Below are 21221 nucleotides of genomic sequence, written 5' to 3' on the forward strand. Positions count from 1 at the left end.
AAGACGCAATTTTCGTGTAATTTTTCACGTTGGTATTACTTGCACGCCGACCGTCCATCTTTAAACATAACCTCATTTCGTGCGGTGTGTTCTCTCATTTCTGCTAGACATCGTTGGAGGTACCACGTGCAATTGTAGATTTAAAGTAAGTAACAAATATATCACTTTCAGTAGTTAAATATTGAGAAATAGGTTTTATAAAACATTCTAGCGCTAGTTAACGAAAATGGTGAACGTTAAAACTCCCAACAAAAAACGAAAAAGCGGTGGGAACAGTGAAGGAGGTTCCCAAACAGCTCAGTCCCCAAAAGTGGCGAAACCTAATACCCCTGCACAGACCCCAGGCAAGGGTAAAGGGAAGGCAACCCCTGGAAAACTGAATAAAACTCCAAAGGCTGGCCCTCGTGAAAATAACGCAAATACACCTAACCAGACCCCACCGGCAGGCCCCGGCAAAAGTCCCAAACAAACACCCTTTAAAAAACAAGGAGGTGCTCAAGCAAGCGCCACTAAACCTAAACAGACCCCATTTAAGAAGCAGGGATTTTCTGAAGACAAAACCAATAAAACTCCCAAACAAACCCCAATTAAAAAGGAATCTGGTTCAGAAGAAAGTGTTGTGCAGACACCATTCAAAAAGCAAATGAATTCAGGCAAAAAGTTTATTAAAAAAAATGAACAATCACCCAAAACAGAAAACGAGGTTTCACCAGCAAAAAAAATGAAGAAGTTTGCTGGTACAGGGGAAATGCAATCAGAAGATAACAAGGAACAAAAGCAGAAGGTGGAGAAGGTTGATAAGAAACCAACCAGACAAAGAAGCAAAGCTCGAAGGAAGGCGTTGTTTACTGGTATAAAAAGCAAGCTTCGTGAAGGTGATGAAGGAACGATAGCTTTTCTTGAAAAGAAAATTACAGCGCTAGAGAGTCGCACAGATTTATCAAAAACCGCAAAGAAAAAATTAAAGGTGTTGCAGAAACTGCGAAAGCTGGCACCTGGGGGCGCAGGTGAGGCGCAGTCACCGAAAGAGAAGAAGCAAGTTGTAGTGAAAAAAGAGACCAAGGCTGTTAACAAGAATAATCAAACACAAAATAAAGCGAATGCTAAGCCTGCTCCGAAAGTAAAAGTTGAAATAAAAAAAGAAGAAAAAGATAGCGAGGATAGTGAGTCTGATTATGAAGTCGAAGCAGAAATAAATCCTGACAAACTTATTAAAAAAGAAGCTGTTAAAGCGGAAAGCGATGAAGATGAAGAGGACGAAAGTGGGGAGGAAGAAGAAAGTGACTTAGAAGAGGAAGAAAGTGGAGAAGAAGAGGAGGATGACGAAGAGATGCAAGATGAGTCTGGTGATGATGAAGAAGCGCAAGGTGAATCTGACGATGATGATGACGATGAGGAAGAAGAAGAAGAAGAGATACAACAAATAAAAAAGCCTCAAGTGAATAAAGGTAAGCAGTCTAAACAAACAAACGTTGCTAAGGAAACTAGTCCGGCAGCTAAAAAGTCTCGATACGTTGTTTTTGTCGGAAATCTCCCCTATGATGCAACTCGAGAGGAGATTTCGGAGCATTTTAGTAAAGCTGGGGAAGTTAAACATGTTCGCATACCTACAGACAGAAAAACAAATAAACCAAGAGGTTTTGCGTACGCTGAATTTAATGATGAAGTTTCTTATCAGAAAGCTTTATCTTTGCATCACACATTTATCAAAGGGCGCCGTATTAATGTTCTTTATACTGAAGGTGGAAAGAAGAAGGACGACGTGAAAAAGAGTAACATCAAAGCGAAAAATTTGAAGCTTGCCGCCATGAGAAAACAAGGCCAACTTCACGGGAGCGTGAAACAAGATAACAAAAGGTCGGCACGGAGGGCAAAGAAGGTGCTTAACGGCTCAAATTAGTTTATTGTTAAGATTTTAAATTTTTTTATGTTATATGACTTACTTGAATCAGTAGCTTGTATAAGTTACAAATAAAATAAACAATTATACAACGTAAATTCATAATTTATTTTGTACACACAATATAATGACTTATCAAAGAGAATAACATGAAGTGCTAAGAATGAACACTTAAGTTTTAAAATTGGTGCCACATGAAAATCTGTTATAGTGCTATCGCCTTATAACATTATTTCTTTGACAATATATCACAGTGTTGCCTTTCATGAGTTCTGTAATTTTGTAATAAAGTGAGAAAAGTCCAAAAAGGCACTAACTACATTTAAAAACCAGTCTTCATGAAAACAGTATGATCTGGATTTTCATGCTTCGTAACCTGAACCTGAAGAGAAATGAGTATGGCACTGTAGACAATAGAAATCTCCCTAAGGCACTACAACAATAATAATTAAATTTTAACAACTGTTGGTGATATGTCAAAATTATGGTGTTTGATCCTCATTATCTAAGAAGGAATGTATAGCATTTCTTAACTCTTGATTGTAAGTGTATCCGGTGTTCACCAATATTTCATTAGTCAAAGGACTGGTGTATTTTCCTGACATGAACCATTCGCAGATTGCGTTCTTTTCATAAGTGAAACCATCACTGCAGGTTACAGGCTCCCTCATGATTTCGTGTGTAATAGGACATAGAAATTCATGAGGAATTTCAGAGCTTCCGGTTCGATGGATCTGCAGCTCGTCCTGCTTCAGCCATCGTATTTCCTTGCTAAGGCGCTCCGATTGGTCATCACCTAAAAAAAAATATTATTCTGACTGTTCCAGATTAACATGGTATTTTCATTGTCTATTACATAGCCCTAATAGCATAATTAACCAACACAAATATTTGCAATAATAAGCTGTTTTAAATGAGGGTGCTGACTTTAAAAAATCATTAAATTACTGTTAGGGGGTTCTCTAATTATCATCTTTTAAGATATATTTCTTATTTAAATATTACCCCGTTGTACACCTGTTGTTTTTCATTGCTTAATAACTTCAGGATTTTCCCAAAATCTTTGTTAATGATAATAAAAACAGGCTGACACTAAAGTTCCGTTTAAAAATGCTTGGAACATGATGAGACATATTTTTAACAAATATTTATTAATTTTTGGACAGGCACCTAAAACGAGTAGCGAACTTCCACCCCCAAGCCTCTTTAACAAAATTGGCTCTTATGTTAAACGAGTATAAATACCTCTGTCGTTTGTTGTGTACAAAATTTTATTTTAAATACTTGATTAAGTAAATAAATTGTACAAATCAACAACCTCCCTCTTCGTGCGTAATTTTTTAGGGCAAGAAGTGACAAAATCAACTCGTTTCCGTATAACCAAAATTGGATTACCTCCACCAAAAAGTTGATGACGTCACCTCAAAATTTTGGTACATAAATTCTATTTAAATTTTTATAAAATAATGTGCTCCTTACTTGCGTTTCATCAATCTATTCCTATTTTTACTTTCGACATACTTTAGGTGTTTAGAAAAATATTAATAATTGTACAACAACATTTTACAGTTTAACTTAGAAATGACAAAACCAACTGCTCTGAAATCTTGCAAACGTTTGAACGTTATGGCGAACAAGAAAAATTGCTGATCAAAATTTACTTGTCATCTCAAAATTTTGATACATAAATTCCATTTTAAATGTACAAAAGAATATGTGGCTACCCTTGTGATTTGGCTTAAAGTAAAAAACGATTAATCTCATTTTCCTGAAACTCTGGGAATACAGGATTGTTGTTTTTAGTGCTGCACTGTGTCTATTCAAACAGATATATGCCTTACTAAAAAGTTGGTGACACCATCCCAAAATTGAATTCAGAAAAAGTAGCAGACCTAACTCTTAAAACTGCCATAGGATTACCATAAAACTATCAACTTCTGTCAAATAATATTTATTACTCTTCGATTTATGACATCTACACAGGCTAGATGGAAGAGGCGCAAGTACTTTTGGAATACCATTGTATTATAGTGAACCAAGAGCTATAAGGTTATATGGCCATCATAAAATCATCCCATTGTGTCGAAGTTAAGTTGTTTACAATAGAAAAGGTTTTAGGGTCGTAAATAACGTGTCCACTACAGCTCGACCGGCTCTTGCAGTTTCGTTCAGGGGCGGCTTTCACTAAATATGAAAATCCACCACTCCACTATTTCTTTGCTACCTGCAGCCGCTGAGGGTTCCGAAATAACCACTCGCTTTGAAAGCCGGCCCTGTTAAATATGAGCAAGAAATGTGTAAAAGATGATTTATTGCCAACCGGTAAGCTTAGTGCGAACCACACAAAGGGGGTATTTATTTGCGGTCAACTAATTTTATGATGGCCATATAACCTTATACCTCTTGGTTCACTATAGTATTATTTACCTGCGTACATCTAAAAACGGTCCGATTTTCAGTACCGTTTCGCTTGCCTCCTCTTCAGCACCCTCCTGTGGAGGTGTTTATTCATAAATAGAAGGGACATAAACATTACTTGACAAAAGTTCATACTTTTATGGTAATCCTATAGCCACTTTTCAAATTTTGTAACTGATACAACGAAACAAATCCAGTTTTCTTAAATTTCAGGGGCAAAGGAAGTTTTGTCTAAATAATCTTTGGCGAATTTTTTATTCTACAAATTTTATTTTTACGATAACCCCTGTAGGGAAAGTTGAAACTATGGGCGCAATATTAGACCAAAGGTAACGGAGCATACGAATGTGACGTTTACAAAGTTTTAAGATGACGTCACCAATTATTTAGAGGAGATAAGTATCTAAATATGTTTTTCTAGGGATTTTTTCCGAAATAGTAGGCATAAAATATAGTTGGAACACCCAAACAGTGAACACTGACTCACTGTTTATTGGAAGCCGTCAATCAACAGCTTACCATTAGGATAATGATAATTTACGGCAGGCAAACGTTGTAAATCCTCACTACTACATATAATCCTGAACAGTTTATTAGGGGTTTCTATTAAGCACTTTTGGAAACAGAAAGTTAATGTTCACTACCTATTTGGCCGTCCCGACTATAATAAATTTCATTTGGGAGAATATTTGAAACTAGATGGACAATTGACATTTAAATGATCCTACTACAACGTAGATACTTGTCTTATCTAATATTTGGATAAAAATTGGTCGAAGGTTATTTCGACAAAATTTCCCTCGCCCCTGAAGTACAGTCCAACGAATTCCGCTTCTTTGAAAAAACTATAAAATTTGAAAATATATCTAAAGTAAATGACCAACGAACAGGAAAAAATGTATTCTCAGTACATGCTTAACTTCGACCGTTTATATTGACACTTCGACAGAATTCGACTCTTAAGCACGTGCAGATAACCAACATCAGTGGCGTTAGATCAAAGTAGACATTAGTGCTAAATGAAAGAAAAGAAAATGGTTGATTTTGTCTCCTTAAAACGAATGAGAGGACTCATTTATCAATTAAGCACAATGGAGGAAAATGGTCCGAATATTATTTTGAGAGAATTATTTATTTGTTTGACATTACTATATTCTTACATTTTCGAAAAAATGGGGTGAACCGTTCTTGATTTGATCAATAAAAAAAAATTGAAAATGTCTAGAGATCGAATCCAGAACTATCATTTGCAAAACTGGCGTTCGAATCTATATACTTCACGCTACCCGCTAGTCGCACTTCGTATTACGTATCTAACGCAGAGGAAAATTAAACAATAAAGTAATAATAATAATAATAAATAAATAAATAAATAAAACCAAGGTGGTTTCATAAACCTCAAGTACAGGAGTATGGAGTACCTAATGTACATAACTTTATGCTCGTTTGTCAATTCAGATTGATATCTTTTAATGCACAAAATCTTGAGCTGACGCCATAAAATTATTTGAAAGGCTTATTAGGTTAAATTACATTAGATTCAGAAAGTATCTCTCTAATAAAAATGTGGACAGACAGACGGAAACAGGAGACCTATTTTTTCGTACTCTCGTAAAACGCCAAGAAAACATGAAAGGAGCCTAACATGCTATGGACCCTATTACAATACTTCCTTAGCTTACACTCGGGAACTAATAAAATCGAAACACGTGGATTTTTAAAATTTTTGCTCTAGTTGGCCATGACGTGTACGTCAGCAGTCCAATTGAAACAGCTGAAATAGAATAGAATAGAAATTTAAAAACTCACCCCATATTTTGATAAACGGCTAATTAATTATCTTAATTAATTTCTGGGGGTTTTCGAAAATTGCAAGTACTTTCTACTTCCCGAGCGTAAACTAAGGAAGTATTGTAATAGTTTCTTCGGCGAATGGTTACTTTTATGTTTTCCACGGCCCCTAGAGGACGAAAAAATAGTCATCCTGTTTCCGTCTGTATGTCATCTGTTTTTACATGTATTTTAGGAGTATCGTGTAGATGGTAAAACGCTAAACAAAATTTGCCTAATTATTATCCCTCACCTCAAAAAATTGTATAATAAATGTTATTTAAATTTTATATCATAATACACCCCTACATTGGTAGATTATAATCCGTCTTGATTTTTCACTCTTCACATCCAGATTTTGGGTGCAAAAAAATTTTGGAGCAACATTTTACAATTTAACTTTGAAACTCCAAAACCGAATGATCTGGAATCTTACAAACGCTTTAAGGTTCTCATAAGCGTGGTAAATTGTTATCAAAATTTATCCGTGTGTCCCCTCCCAAAAAATTGATAACGTTCCCACAAAATTTTGGTTTGGAAAAACTGACTTGAAACATGCATAGCATGCTTCCTTACCTGAACACTAACATTTATCGTTACTTTAATTTATACAAATTAGCATAAAAAAGTAAAATTTGCGGAACTAGATTTTATAATTTTTCGAAAAATCTGTATTGCTTCTGTCTAAATAAATTTAGACCCATTTTTTTAATATTGTCATATAAGGTATTATAGGTTGTATTTTCAAGGTAGAGTGTAGTGTTGGTGGTTTTTTAATTTTGCCAAATGCTATATTCATATTATGAGACGAATGGTGTTCATTTGAAAAAGTCATCAAGTTGGCGTTGCTTTTTTGGTAGAAGAAAACATAGTGGACAATGCATGTCTTTTATTAATTCATGCTGTTGTGTATAACTGACATTTCCTCATTGTCAGCTGTCATCCATTACATTTTAGCTTAATTCCAGATATACTTCACAATGTTTAAAAAATTAAGGCCAACTTGATGGGTTTTTCAATTTTGAACACCCGACATTAAAAATATTGCGAAATAAATCTCATACTATGGTAAGCTTTTTTGCCTGAAAATAAACGATCCCTACTTTTAACTTCGTGTTTATGAGGGTTCGTAAAAAATATTTGTTCAAACAAATTTTACATTACATAACGGATTTGTTTTTTAATTTGGAGTAGATTAGGGTCGATGCAGGTGTTACACAACGTTTTCAAGTAAATGGATCAATTAAATGAAATGACACTGTACATAAATAAATAGTATACACAATTTCTACTTCCGAGCGTAAGCTAAAGAAGTATAGTAATCGAGTCTGTCGGACGAATGACCACTTTTATATTTTCTCGACGTTTCATGACCCCTACAGTACGAAAAAAAATAGTCTCCCGTTTCCGTTCGTCTGTCTGTCTGTCTATATCCATTAGTAGACACGTAATCTCCGAAACTGCTGGACCGATTATTGTCAAATCTTGTATGTATATTAGAAATATCATGTATGTAGATAGTTAAATGCTAACCAAAATTTGGTTAATCATTCCCACCAACAATTTGATGGCGTCATTTTAATGAATGGTACTTTAAAATGATTTGAATGTTACACAAAATTATACTCATATGCTTGTAGTGTACAAATCCGCCTTCAGTTTTTTCGCTAAACGCTCAATGGGTGTATCGGAGAGAACGATGACCCTGCGGTACTGCGATTATGGGTTCGATGCCGAACGTGGCCGTTTCCTTTTTTTTTTCTTGCACTGGTATAACGCTGTGACTACTTTTCTTTTGTGCTGTGACTAGAATTATCCATGTTGATGACGTCATCACAAATTTGTTATTGGTCAAATTAACAACGAGTCACCCAATTTTTTCGAAAATGTGAAGAATACGCACGTCTTTATATAATAATAATAAAATAAGAATTATAATATTCAGAACAGACACAGATTGCTGTTACCTAGTGCTGAAGGACAAGGGGTGTTATTTATGCCTCTGGTTTTTACTTTACAACGGTTATCATAAAATGAAAATGAAAATAGTAAAATCAAATTTTCGAATTTTTTTAAATAAGCTGAATTTGTCGAATTATACTTATAGCCTTCGATCAATTTTTTATTGATCAAATTAAGAACCTCATTTTTTAGCTTTACTTATACGGGATCACTCAAAAAAATTAATGAATCAGTCAATTTATTTTATTGAATAAATCAATAATTGCAAAACTGAATATTTTGAAATCTTGCAGACGTTTTAAAGTTATTGTAAACATCTGTTTATTCCCCTCATATTGCTGACGTCATCTCAAAATTTTGCAGAATAAATTCTACCCAAAATGTGCATTGCATTCATATTTTTTAGATTTACTTAAAAACAGGTGGCTCAAAAAAATTAATGAATGAGTCAATTTATTTTATTATTTAATCAGGAACGGCTCACTCCATTTTCCTAATAAATGTTGGGAATACAATACTGTTATTTTTAACATTACACTGGACCAATTCAAGTTGATATACATGTCCTTGCAAAAATGTTGATGAAGTCATCGCAAAACTATGTAAAGAAAAACTCAACTCGAAAATGCTGGATATGTTTCATTGTACTTCAGGAGCGGGGGAAGTTCTGTCGAAACAACTTTCGACCAATTTTTTTAAATAATGATAATAAACAGTATATTTTTCACACCGTTTTTACTCCACTGTGTATCAATGTAAAAACTATATAAGGAAAGAACAAAACGACAAAAAAAATAAATAAAATTCGCGAAAAAACAGAGTTTTTTAATTAACTCAATTTTAAAAACGTACTAAAAGAAATTGTCATTTAATCTACGTTGTTTTTTACGGCTTGCATAAGGATCATAGCAGTGATAATAGATGGCGGCACTACTCTGTGCACAACTGTATTGCACAATATAAATAAACATAAATACACTCTTACTCAAATCTAGCCCACAACAAATTTGCTCCTCGCTCAAAGTCAACAACTTCTGCCCATCCAGCGATGCGTTTTGAACATTCACAATAACATCCTCAAGCCCCATATTTTTCAGCCACTTAACCACATCGGTCGTAGTCCAATCGATGAGCGCCTTGGTCCGACATTTAATTTTATTGGCCACGATAGTCCTGAACACCTAAAAAACAATACTTATTATTACCTTAGAACACGAATCCATGTAAAAACAAACCAATTGCTGCGGCAACTTCCATAACCATAAAGTTTTATCAATGCACCCCGTAGCTAATAAAGAACAGTCGGAGCTGAAGGCGCAAGCTGTGACGATCGAATCGTGATCGAGCACATAAAGACATTCAGCACTATAAACCGACCAAATCCTTGCTTGCCGATCGGTAGCAGTCGAACATATAATTTCGCTTACATTTGGAGAAAATCTCACACAAATGACGTTTCCCCCATGGCCTTGCAAGGAGCGCCAGACCTTGACTTCCACGTCGTCAAAATCCAATTCGTCGTTCTTCTAAAGCAAAGATGCGATCAAGTGGACGCTCCCTGCGAAAACAATAAATTCTTACTTTTTTCGGCACCGATATGCTCCACAATTTGACGAAACCGTCGTTTCCGCAAGTTCCGAGGAGATACGACTGCACGTCGATGATGTTATTAGGGACGGGATCTAAATTCTGCGAAAAGTCGCAGCTTTGGATGCCGTAATCGTGAGCGTCTTCTTTGACGCTGATGGTTTCATATGTATCCGCTTTCCATAGACGGAAATCTGCATTCATTGACGTCGTGGCGATTATTTGACCGTCCGGAGTGAAGCTGGTCGAGGTGACAGCGTCTAGGTGGCCCTCCAGAGTCCTGATGGAACTTACGTGCTAATAGTTTCGAACTGTCGTAACTACAACTTACGTAATCTCCTCGAAGTTGCTCGAGTGCCAAATTGTAGCCTTCTCGTCGTCGCCCGCAGTAATCAAAAGTTCGCCGTTCGGAGAAAAACGACATACTTTGATGCCTAAGCTGTTTTCGGGCAAAGTCACGAGTTTTTCGCCATTCTAATGAAAATTTTAAAAATATAGTAGGTATAACGGTAAATAATATAAATGGTTCCTGAATTCCGTTTAGGCTGAACCATAGTTAATTTTTCTTACGTTATTACATTTGTAGAAAAATTAATATTATATTTATTGTTGCAGAAGTCTTAAAAAATAAAAATATATCATCTGATGCCAAGAATTCTTTCTCATTCATTAGAATTACAAAATTTTCACTAATATGTGAAAGACAAAACTGTGGCAGTTTTACTCACTGAAGTTTTTATTTTTAAAAGTCATATTTTTATATGGTAGTCACTTTATAATATTATAATTTTCATATTTTTGTCTGGCTGCCCAAGGTAAAAGTCATGGCGGATTCATAAACCACAAGTGCAGGAGTATGTTATTTTATAAAATTCAATATAAGCATCAAATAAAAAATTTAAAATTTTTGGTGTTTTAGTTTCTGCTTTGTTTGTCATTGCTAATTCGCTCACTAGTTTGCAGTATACTAACAAATAAGAAAAGTCCGATTCTGACCGGTAAGTACTACAGAGTACGTACTCAAGACATAAATCTTGTCTGTTCTACCCATCTTTCGTCCCACCGTAACGACAGCATTATAAGCCATAAAATTTTATGAGGTACAAATGAAACGGACAAAGTATACATTCAACACAATGTATATTTACATTACATTAACGTAGTGAAATTTTCTTTTAGAGAATAAATTCACTCTATTTCAGTCCTAATGATAATACAGTGTATATTTGAACTGTCTTAAATTTGTCCTTAAAGTTATTTCGCCACACAAATATTAATCTCCTCATATTTTTACATCCAGAGCGTAAGCTAAGGAAGTATACATACATATGTCTCTCGTTTCCGTTTGTCTGTCTGCCATTTTAGACAGATAATCTTCCAAACTACCGAACCGATTGTTGTCAAATGGTGTATGTATATTAGGAATATCGTCTAGATGGCAAAAAAAATTGGTCGAAAGTTGTTTCGACAGCACTTCCCTCGCTCCTGAGGTACAATGAAACATATCCAGCATTTTCGAAGAATTAATAAAATTTGATTTTGCGGAATTTGCAGACAGTATTTTTTCGGCAAAATTATGACATAAAGAGATATATCTTGATTAAAAATTTACCATGCCTGCAACAACTTCAAAACGTCTGTAAGATTTCAAGGCATTCGATTTTTTTTTTACTTAATAAAATAAATTGAGTCATTATTTTTTTTGCATCACCCTGTATAAACAAATCTAAAAAATATGAATGCAAATACAATAATTTCAAAAGTGTGCGGTATACTTGATCGAATGATTAAAAAAAAGCAAAATAAGAATGAGAAACGATTCTGAAAACAAAACTCAGGCGGTAGCTTTTGTGCAGGTTTGGATGCAAGTCATAAATTAGTGGAACGCCCGGAAGGGGCCCATTTTGCACTTTGCACAATCTGGAGATCATATGTGTCAATAAACGGTCAGTCGAAAACGAAATCGTATTTTTGTAACAACCAAATAAAAAACAAATAAGTTTTATTTTCCGTTACATTTAGACCAGAAGGGGTCCCTTAACTTCGGAGGCCTGATGGTCCAGCATCACAACCATATCGGTATAAACCGCCTCTGCACAAGTGCAGACATTGTAAAATATATTTATAGCACATTACTAACAGGAATAGTGGTATCTGAGCAATCTGCGTAGTGTTTAAAATGTTGATGTTTATACATCGGAAGAATGTCATGTAGACACTTGTTTGATTTAAATGAGTTTATCAATTGAACAAAACATTGTGAATGTTGTTATCAAAATTCTTACCTTATCAATATTTTATTATTATAAAGACGAGCGTATTCTCACATTTTTTTGAGTCACCCTGTAGATGCAAACCGAAAAAATATGAATGGAATGATAAATTACAAGTACTTTCGGAGATTATCTGTCAAATAAAAATCCTGGACGGCAGACAGACCGACAGACAGACAGACGGAAACGGGAGACATATTTCCTATTTCTTCGTACTATAGGTGTCTTCGCTCGGGAAGTAAAAATCAAAATTTATCCGTTTACGAGGCCCCCTAAAAACTGATGACGTCATCTCAAAATTTTGTCAAATAAATCGTATCTAAAATATTCAAAATATGATAAGTCCATACATATTTGTGATTTATCATTCAGTTCATATTTTTTAAAACTGCTTATTCAAGGAAGCTCAAAAAAATTAATAAATTGTCGATTTATTTTACTGATCAAATTAAAAACTGCAAAACCGAATGCTTTGAAATTCTGCAGACGTAAATTTGTAATCAAAATATTTGTTTATCATCTCCAAAAAAAAAAAAATAATCAATACCTATCCAAAATGTCCAAAATATGATGAAAAAAAAAATGGAAGAGTTGATTTATCTTATTGATTAAATCGAAAAAGCTGGATGTTTTATTGTACTTTAGAGGCGAGGGAAGGGACCAATTTTTTCAAAAAGTTTTCAGGCTAGGGTAGGCTATGGAAATATTTTCATTTCTTTGATTAAACCTTACGCGTCACATTCAATAAGGTTATGTGTTTGCCGACCCATGAATTATGGGTTGCCTAGAATAAAGGCGCGAACACTGTGAAAGACGATTCCATTTTGAGATCGCCGCTCCAACATTAATTTAAATCATTGAATCGTTAATTAAGATAATTAAAAAAATGAATTGTGGATTTCCATTTTGATTTTAACTTCTTCCATTTGATTGACATTTAGATCGATTTAATCAATACTTCCATGGCTTACCCTAATCTGAAAACTTTTTGATCACCCTGTATTTGATCATATTATGTTATTATTTATAATTACAATCTCTATAAAATAAAACCAGAACAAGACAACACGTTAGAAAAGATATCACACTGTCTCATAAAAATCGGATTGAAAACGTAACTAACTTTCCTCTATATCTAAGCAATCTAACTGTAGGAACTTTAATAGACTTTATGGCATTGTTCAGTAATCCCCACTTTTAAATCACTGTTTACCATGAGAAAATATACTAGGTGTCCCAGTTAGCCGTGAATGAACTCAATTAAGTCTAAAAATTGAATATACCTTAATATTGGTATATGACATCAAACTTTGTTTTCAAATGTCGGGTTTAATATTTAAAAATAGAGTCGTCCCAGTAAAGTAAAAAAATAAAAAAAGCTTCTCGTTACCGTACTTAAAAACATACTCCTTTCTACCAGAAAAGAAAAAATTGATATCATTTTTTAAAAAACTAATGGCGATATTTTGTTAGTAGTATATTCTTTCATAGATTTCTTTTTTAATTAACAGTTTCAAATTTCAAACTTTTATCTATTAAGATTGTTGAGTTATTGAAGTGGATGAGGGAAATTGGGACACTTAGTATATGCTGTTTTTTCTGAAATACCCCTGAGTATTTTACGTTATCACAATTAATATCTCTGATAACTGTTAAAGAGTATTTGTTATATCACAATTCTTGTATCATTGTAACAGAAAATCACTTTTATGGGCACAATTTATCACTTATAATAACAACCTGTGATTTCGATTTCACGACAAAATTGAAGTCATTTGTTTGTTACACTGCAGCATGAATTCTAACTTTTATAGTCATAGTTCATAATCTATAGATTTAAATGGTTGAAACTAGATTGCTCAATTTTCTACCAGCTTTATTAAACTAATCATAACCACTAATCTATGCGATGTTGTATAAACTGAACTTTCGGAGTTAAATGCATTGATATTTTTAAAATGATTAAGTTTTAACTCTGGTAAAGTAATAATAGAAATGACCTACACACAGCAAAATAGAATCAGATGTTACTGCGGAGGCATTAAGTAATTGATCCATGAACTATTCAACGAAGTCCTTTTGTCATGCTCGATACAACAAGACTTCACATTTGTATCGGAAAATTTCGCGAATATGAATGAAAACTTTGTTGCTTGGGAAGGCACGAGGGTCTGAAGAGGTCGAGTGCTTTGCCTAAAAGCAGCAAAGTTTGAGTTTGTCTGGGAAATGTGAGGTCAAGCTAAATTTCACGAAGCAAATAGTCGGGTAAATTAAGGCCAAATAATTGTGTTATAATTATGTTGTAGCTCTAGCCATGGCCGACTAGTATAAAGATTATGGCCTGTCCAAGAGGTACGATACGTGTTGCCATCTATTAATAATTACACTTAATAATTTAGCAAAATTTTAATTTGACTTGAAATTATGGGACTTCAAAACGTGTAATGGTGGTTTGTTTCGGTATGAATGCCTTTGTGCCTTTCAAAAGGTGTTAATAATTCTTTTGTCGTTTTTGAATTATTAATAGATGGCAGCACGTAATGTACCTTTGACATTCCTTTGGACAGGCCATAATCTTTATACTAGTCGGCCATGCTCTAGCAAAACAACAAATGCCTTTTTTTTTCGAGTTTCAAAGGAGTTTGATTAGTTAATATGTCAAATTTTACAGTGCAAGTGTATTTATCGAAATTAAACACGACAATAAATAAAATACTATTAAACGAAAACTAAAATCAATAAAATCTAATTCACAGTGGTGTTGATTCTGGTCTTCATCTCATGAAATATTCATGATCAGTAATGATTAATGAAATTATGGCCGTTTGCAAATTGTAGCAAATAATTTACCAAAACATTATTCGAAACAGCCACATCTTTCCAACATTTTAAATATTATTAGTACTAAATTAGGGTTTGCGGTTACGTTATATAACGATGAAAATGGATTCGTTTATAAATATGTTTAACTTAACTTCACAGTTTTTTTTTCTTTCCCTCTCTAGGGGTCACGCAAATGTATTTTTCTATGTAGCGGCTGAGTGTAAGAATTTGGTGACAATCACGACATGCGAGTCTTATTTTTGATTGACCGGCTTATCTCTAGCGGTATTAGTTTAAGCTCTTGTTCACAAACGAAGGGGTTGGAAAAGTCAAAGTCAAAACTACTATATCTCTTGTGTCAGTGTCAGTATACTAAATCTATTGTATGTGCTATAATAATTAGTTTAATCAAGGTGTTGTCAGTTCGTGGGACAGACGAAGTCCTCGTGATCTATTTCAAAATGTATTATAAAGGCCTAATCCTCTTTAATTTAAACAGAACAAGTTTTTACTAAAGCACAGATAATATTCGTAGTTTCTGTGCTATAACAACCTGTCTAACGCACGTATCTATCTCCTCTACCAACATCATAAAGTAAATTTAATATCGCAGAATAATTGTAATCATCTAAGCGATTATGAAAAATCGTACATCAAGTTGGCTTTGAAATTTTGTGAATTTTGTTGCCTCGTTATGATGATTGATGACTACATACCGCCTGTCACAAATGTCAATCACAACCTAACTTTCTTAAGTGTGAGAATATGCTTGCAGCATAATGGGGTTCCTTTGTACATTTATTAATTGAATGTTATTTATATTATTTTTAGTTTCAATTTTTATTAAAAATATTGCCAGAGTGTCTTGACGTACCATTTTTATAATCACTCTGTAAGTTCAATGAGCCATTTCGCCGTCAAGATTTTGGTCTCATTTGTTTGACTCTCTACACCTGGTAACAGTGGTAACACCTGGAAACTGGTGTTATTCTTTTTTCTTTTGGCTTGCTTCACTCTATAGACGCTTAATCGTTTCCAAGATAATAATTGCTTAAATGGGCGGACCTCCAAAAGTATCTTTTAAATAGTTTTTATTGCCGTCCGTCCAGGTCACAATGTCCCATCTGGTATACCTGCTCGAACCGACCTTTACAGGGCCGGCTTTAAATTCTTTATCAGCACTCAGTAGCTGTTTCTAAATATATAATAAGTGGGTGTGATTTTTTGATTCAAAGAGAATTTTAAATGGACAAAAATTATCACGTGAATGCAGGAATTTCCAAAGAGGTACATTTGATAAATCCAAGCGCTAAAAAATCATACTAAAACGTCAAACAAAACAATTTCAACTTTCATTCATTTCTTAAATATACTTTGAACGGGTAGTTTACTCAGACTACTGAACGCTCTATAACGAAAAGGATTAACTCGGGTAAATCTGCATTACAATGGAGTCCTGTCCAAAAGGAATTCAGTCTCAGAACTTGTTCCTGTGTTATCAGACGTTTTATTTTCTCTCTTATTGTGTTACAGTGAATTTTTATTAAAATGTGGCAACCTTAGAAATCCCTATCTAATAAAAATAAGAAAGAGACGACGAAGAAGAAATTATCAATAGTAAGAGAAGTGGAGCCGGTTGGAGCCGAAAACGTAGTAATGGACGATTTTGTGAATAAATTTTTGAATTTTAAAGTTGAATACGATGCATGTAAATAACACGTTAATATTTGGTGTAAATCAGCTTTAAATAAGTTCTACTGAAACTGTGTGTGTACATTTTCATGATACGGACCTGGTTAAGGGTGTAGGACTGGCACGAGCCTGGGAACCGCACTAAAGAAGCAATAAACATAAATCTATTTAAAAGTATTTTTCGAGAACCGCCCATTTATTTAGTTATTTTTTGTAAGCTAGTATACTATTCGAACGTTATTTTTGTATCTACTACTATGTATTTTATTACCCCGTGAAGTTAAAGCCGGTAATAAATGTGTAAACAGACTCTAAATTCCATTGTATTAGTAGAAGGTAGAATCTCGTGCCAGAGACGTACTCTTCAAATTTCACCGTACCGTCAAATATTTATAACTCGTATTTCGCATTTGTTTTCAAATAAATAAGAACCATATTTTTTAGTTTGTTTTTCAACCACCTACTTATGATCTATAATGTCAAAATTATTTCAATTCCAATGCGAAATCTTGTGCCGTTTAGAAAAAAGTTTGTCTATAAGCCCACAAATGGCATCTTCATTGATGTTCGTTTCTACATCCTAAGCGGGTCGATATTTGGTATAAAAATTTGCTAATGGAACTAGAAAACGTCTAAGAATCGAGTTCTGTCTTTTATATTTGAAAAATTGGTCTAAAGAGTTTAGACAGTACTTCCCTCGTTTTAAGAACTGTGTCTTTATGTCTATCATAGATTCTTCTCATTAGAGTTCTGTGACGGGACATTTCAATAAATTAGCTTTCACTCTGGAAGTCACGGCTCGTTCTTAATTTGACCAACTGACTAATTCATTAATTTTTTTTGAGTCACCCTGTATATGCAAATCCAAAAAATATGACCAAAATGATAAATAACAAGTACAGACTCATCATATTTTCTTCATTTCAGATTCGGCAAACTTTTGAGCCGACGTCATCAATTTTTTGGAGGGGATAAACAAATATATTTTGACTAAACATTTATTATGCTTTTTATAACCTTAAACCATCTGCAAGATTTCAAAGCATTCGGTTTAGCAGATTCAAAATTAAATTGCAAAATGTTGTTTTATAATTTTGATTTTTTTTCCAAAAATATGGACGTTTCGGGTAAAAACTCAATTTGGCATCATAAACTACATGTGTAGGACTATGTTATTTCATACAAGTTAAAACCTATTTACTATGTACAATTTTGAAGTGACGTAATCACATTAGTGGTGGGGATGATTAGACAAATTTTGGTTAGCGTTTTACCATGTACATGATATACCTAATTTAAATACAAAATTTGACAACAATCGGCCCAGTACTTTCGGAGATTATTTGTCTAATAAAAATCCGGAACGGCGGACAGACAGACGGACAGACGGAAACGAGAGATCTATTTCTTCGTTCTCTAGGGGTCATGATAGGTCGAGAAAAAAAGTAGAGAGTCGGCCGACGGACTCGATTACAATAGGTACTTCCTTTGCTTACGCTCGGGAAGTAAAAAATGCTGTTCTTTGACTCAAAAATTACATTTTCCTATATATTCGTTTATCCATAAATGGAACGAGTATCCGGTCTAAAAATTTCTTAGTAGAACTAGAGAGCTCTAAAGAATCGAATGCTTCAAATCGCAATGCGGAATCTTTATGCATTTTGGAGTGTTGTATTTTTAACTTTGAAAAAAATCTGTTCTTTAATTCAAAAATTACCCACTCCAATGTATTCGTCTCTCCAGACTAAACCGAATGACTATCCGGTCTGAAAATCTGCTGGTAGTACTTGAACGCCTCACGAAATGGACATTTCAAACCGTAATGCTGATTCTTGTGTCGTTTTGGAGTTTTGTTCCGTTTTATTTCAAAAAAGGCTGCATTTTAACTCTCAAGTAACACCCTCTTATACATTAATCTCTCCACATTAAACGAATCGAATATGCGGTCTGAAAATTTGCTCGTAGAACTAGAAAGCTTCAAGGAATAGAATGCTTTAAATCGCAATGCAGAATCTTGTGCCGTTTGGGAGTTATCTTTAGTTAAACTTGAAAAAAGTTTGTATTTAAACTCAAAAATGCGATCATCTAACGATTTACCAATAGAACTCGACAACTTGTAAGGATCGAATTCTTCAAACTGTAATGTGGACTCTTGTGTCGTTTTGGGGTTATATCTCGCTAACTTTGGAAAAAAGCTGTTCTTTAACTCAAAAATTACATTTTCCTATATGTATATTCGTCTATTGATACTAAACGGAACGAGTATCCGGTCTAAAAATTTGTTAGTAGAACTAAAGAGCACCAAAGAATCGTACACTTCAAATCGCTATGCGGAATCTTTATCCGTTTCGGAGTTTTGTCTCTTTAAATTTGAAAAAAACCGATCGATATCCGATCTAAAGATTTAAAAAAATTGTAAGAATCTGATGCTTCAAATCATAATGTGGACTCTTGTGCCGTTTTGAGGTTACAAATCGTTGAATTTAGAAAAATATTGTTCTTTAACTCAAAAGTTAGACCTTCCTAGGTATTCATACTAAACGGAACGAGTCTCTGGTCTAAAAATTTGAGAGAAAGGTTCAAGGAATCGAATGTTTCAAACCGTAATCCAGACTTTTGTGGCGTTTTGGAGTTTTGTCCGATTAATAATTTTATTTATCTACGTCATTTTTCACCAATTTTTGATTGGAAACGACAAAACTTTGACTTTACTAATGGTGAACCACTAACTTTAAATGATCAGATTTCTTACCTCAGCGTTCCATATATTGGTGCACCCATCCAAAGAACACGACGCCAACTTCGTACCATCTCTAGAAAACTCTACATAATTCACAGGATAAGTGTGCCCTTCTAAAGGCGACCAACAAACTTCCTCTACATTGTTATTTTCTTCCACTACCTTAAATAGTCTTACCAATTTATCTCTGTAACGCCACTATTAAAACCAGCTCTCACACCAAAAAACTACCAACCCCGACGCCGTTGCAAGCACTCCATTATTATTAAACGAACAACAATTAATAGCCCCGTCAGAAATATCGTCAATTTTTTCCAACAACTTGACTTCATTATCATTACTTTCCGCATTAGTCATCAACTGCAACTCCGGAATACCTCCAATATAGTTCTGTGATAGATGCAGCGGTTTGACCAATTCCGAGTCTGTGGTCAAATTTCCGCTTAAATCCCACACCAGAATAAGTTTATCGTTTGAACCTGTGGAACCTTCAAATAAAAACCCCGTCCACCGTCTCGCCTAATCTACTCTCTACATCCATACGCTTACCTGAAGCTGCCAACAGGGAGTCTTTGGAGATCGCCACGCAGTTGACGTACCTTGAGTGTCCTTCGAGCGAAGCTAAACAGTTACCTTCCCTATCCCAAATTTTGACCAACTTGTCTAAACTACAAGACACTAGAAACGTTCCGCTGGTGTTGTACCGAATGCAGGTAACCGAAGAGTTATGACCGTCGTACGTATCACAGTAATCCACCGACACCTCATTGACGCCGCTTTTATGTTTCGGGGTCGATTTCGAAGTTATTGTCCAAATTTTGATTTCGTTGCTGTTGCCGCTAGTGGCCATGGTATAATATTTGATCAGAGGGTCGCTTTCTGGGGTGGACTGGCGATGAGCAGGATGATGGATGTGTGAGGTAACTTACCATCTACTGAGATTGTTTTGTTGACGTCGACGCATGATATGCCTAAGTCGTGAGCATTTTCGCATTTAGCAACAGGGTTGCAAGCGGCGTCTGCGGTCGTGTCGACGAGATCTTGAACGTACCAAACTCTTAGGACCTCCAAGGAACAGGCGCTTATGAGGTATTGAGAATCTGAGGTGAAAGCAAGGGACGTGGTGGTGCCCTCGTGCTCGAAGATTGTCCTGAAATTGCATATGCTTCACGTTAAAAAAACAATCAACATTTCTGTTATAATTTTGTTGATTTATTGCTAAAACCGCGAACACACATTCAACAGGTTTCCGATGCTGACTGAGTTTTCTTTAAAGTTTTGAATAGTATTACTGGCCTGTTATTTTACTCATTTATATATCACAAAATCGCATTTTTGTATAGTTACTGGGTTAGTATGAAGGATTTAGTTTATATTGATTTAAAATCTTCGTTTAATTTTTTCCTTGTCTGTTCATACGAGACTAAAATAGCAAATTTCCCTGCTGAGTTACAAAACCTATGTGAAAGTGATTGTTATTTTTATATAATTATTATTTATAAAGCTCCTACTATATTGCAGACATTACATAAATGTACAAAAAGAACTAAATCATTGGAGGCGTTTACATATATACTTGTTTACGACAATTCGTACACGCATTCCCTCAAGAAAGTTGATCGTCATCTCTTACTTTAAATGTAAATTATGTGACCTCAACTGTGATTTAAAAACGAACCCTACTTGAATTTTAGATGTGCAGTTATCCATAAAAAGGTAATTTGGTTCATCAAATTTTACAGTTTGTCACTGTGATTATATTACAAATTTCTTCCAAATTTTAGTAACTTAAACTTTACAAACGTTTTTACATGCTTGTATACTTGTGGTTTATAAATCCGCCTTTACTTTGCATCATAGACATCAAAATTTTTGTAAAAAAAATTGAAACTGTGAAAATTATTTCAAACAAAATCTCTGAAATCTTACCAACGTTTTGAAGTTATCGTAAACATGGTAAATCACTAACCAAAACTGATATGCTTAGCCTGTCCAA

At 34.4% G+C, this 21221-nt stretch overlaps 2 protein-coding genes across 7 annotated transcripts in view; one reads left to right on the top strand and one right to left on the bottom strand.

Moving 5' to 3' along the window:
• Window positions 1-35: 35 nt before the first annotated feature.
• On the top strand, window positions 36-1998 carry LOC135134664 (nucleolin-like). Of its 3 annotated transcripts, XM_064063419.1 has the most exons (3): window positions 39-145; window positions 193-1448; window positions 1743-1998. In XM_064063419.1, exons 2-3 carry the CDS (start codon window positions 227-229, stop codon window positions 1898-1900), a joined length of 1380 nt encoding a protein of 459 aa, XP_063919489.1. In that variant the 5' UTR covers window positions 39-145; window positions 193-226; the 3' UTR covers window positions 1901-1998. The 3 variants fall into 3 exon arrangements, with proteins under 3 accessions (XP_063919488.1, XP_063919489.1, XP_063919487.1); XM_064063418.1 differs by having other exon boundaries at window positions 36-145; window positions 212-1998; XM_064063417.1 differs by having other exon boundaries at window positions 193-1998.
• The window catches only part of LOC135134663 (WD repeat, SAM and U-box domain-containing protein 1-like), a 64149-nt gene continuing 44912 nt past the window's right edge, over window positions 1985-21221 (bottom strand). For 2 of the 4 annotated variants that reach the window (XM_064063413.1, XM_064063412.1), the window contains exons 5-13: window positions 20155-20375; window positions 19775-20104; window positions 19461-19713; window positions 19238-19412; window positions 10029-10171; window positions 9692-9977; window positions 9346-9636; window positions 9096-9291; window positions 1985-2696 (exon numbers count right to left, since the gene is read on the bottom strand). In XM_064063413.1, coding sequence (XP_063919483.1) covers window positions 2383-2696; window positions 9096-9291; window positions 9346-9636; window positions 9692-9977; window positions 10029-10171; window positions 19238-19412; window positions 19461-19713; window positions 19775-20104; window positions 20155-20375 — 2209 coding nt within the window. In that variant the 3' untranslated portion in view covers window positions 1985-2382. The remainder of the gene's footprint in view (window positions 2697-9095; window positions 9292-9345; window positions 9637-9691; window positions 9978-10028; window positions 10172-19237; window positions 19413-19460; window positions 19714-19774; window positions 20105-20154; window positions 20376-21221) is intronic. The other 2 variants (XM_064063416.1, XM_064063415.1) reach the window with 2 other exon arrangements.

The sequence above is a fragment of the Zophobas morio genome, unplaced genomic scaffold, assembly GCF_036711695.1.
Source record: "Zophobas morio isolate AGI-343-1 ecotype UQ-CSIRO unplaced genomic scaffold, CSIRO_AGI_Zmor_V1 ptg000023l, whole genome shotgun sequence".
NCBI lineage: Eukaryota > Metazoa > Arthropoda > Insecta > Coleoptera > Tenebrionidae > Zophobas > Zophobas morio.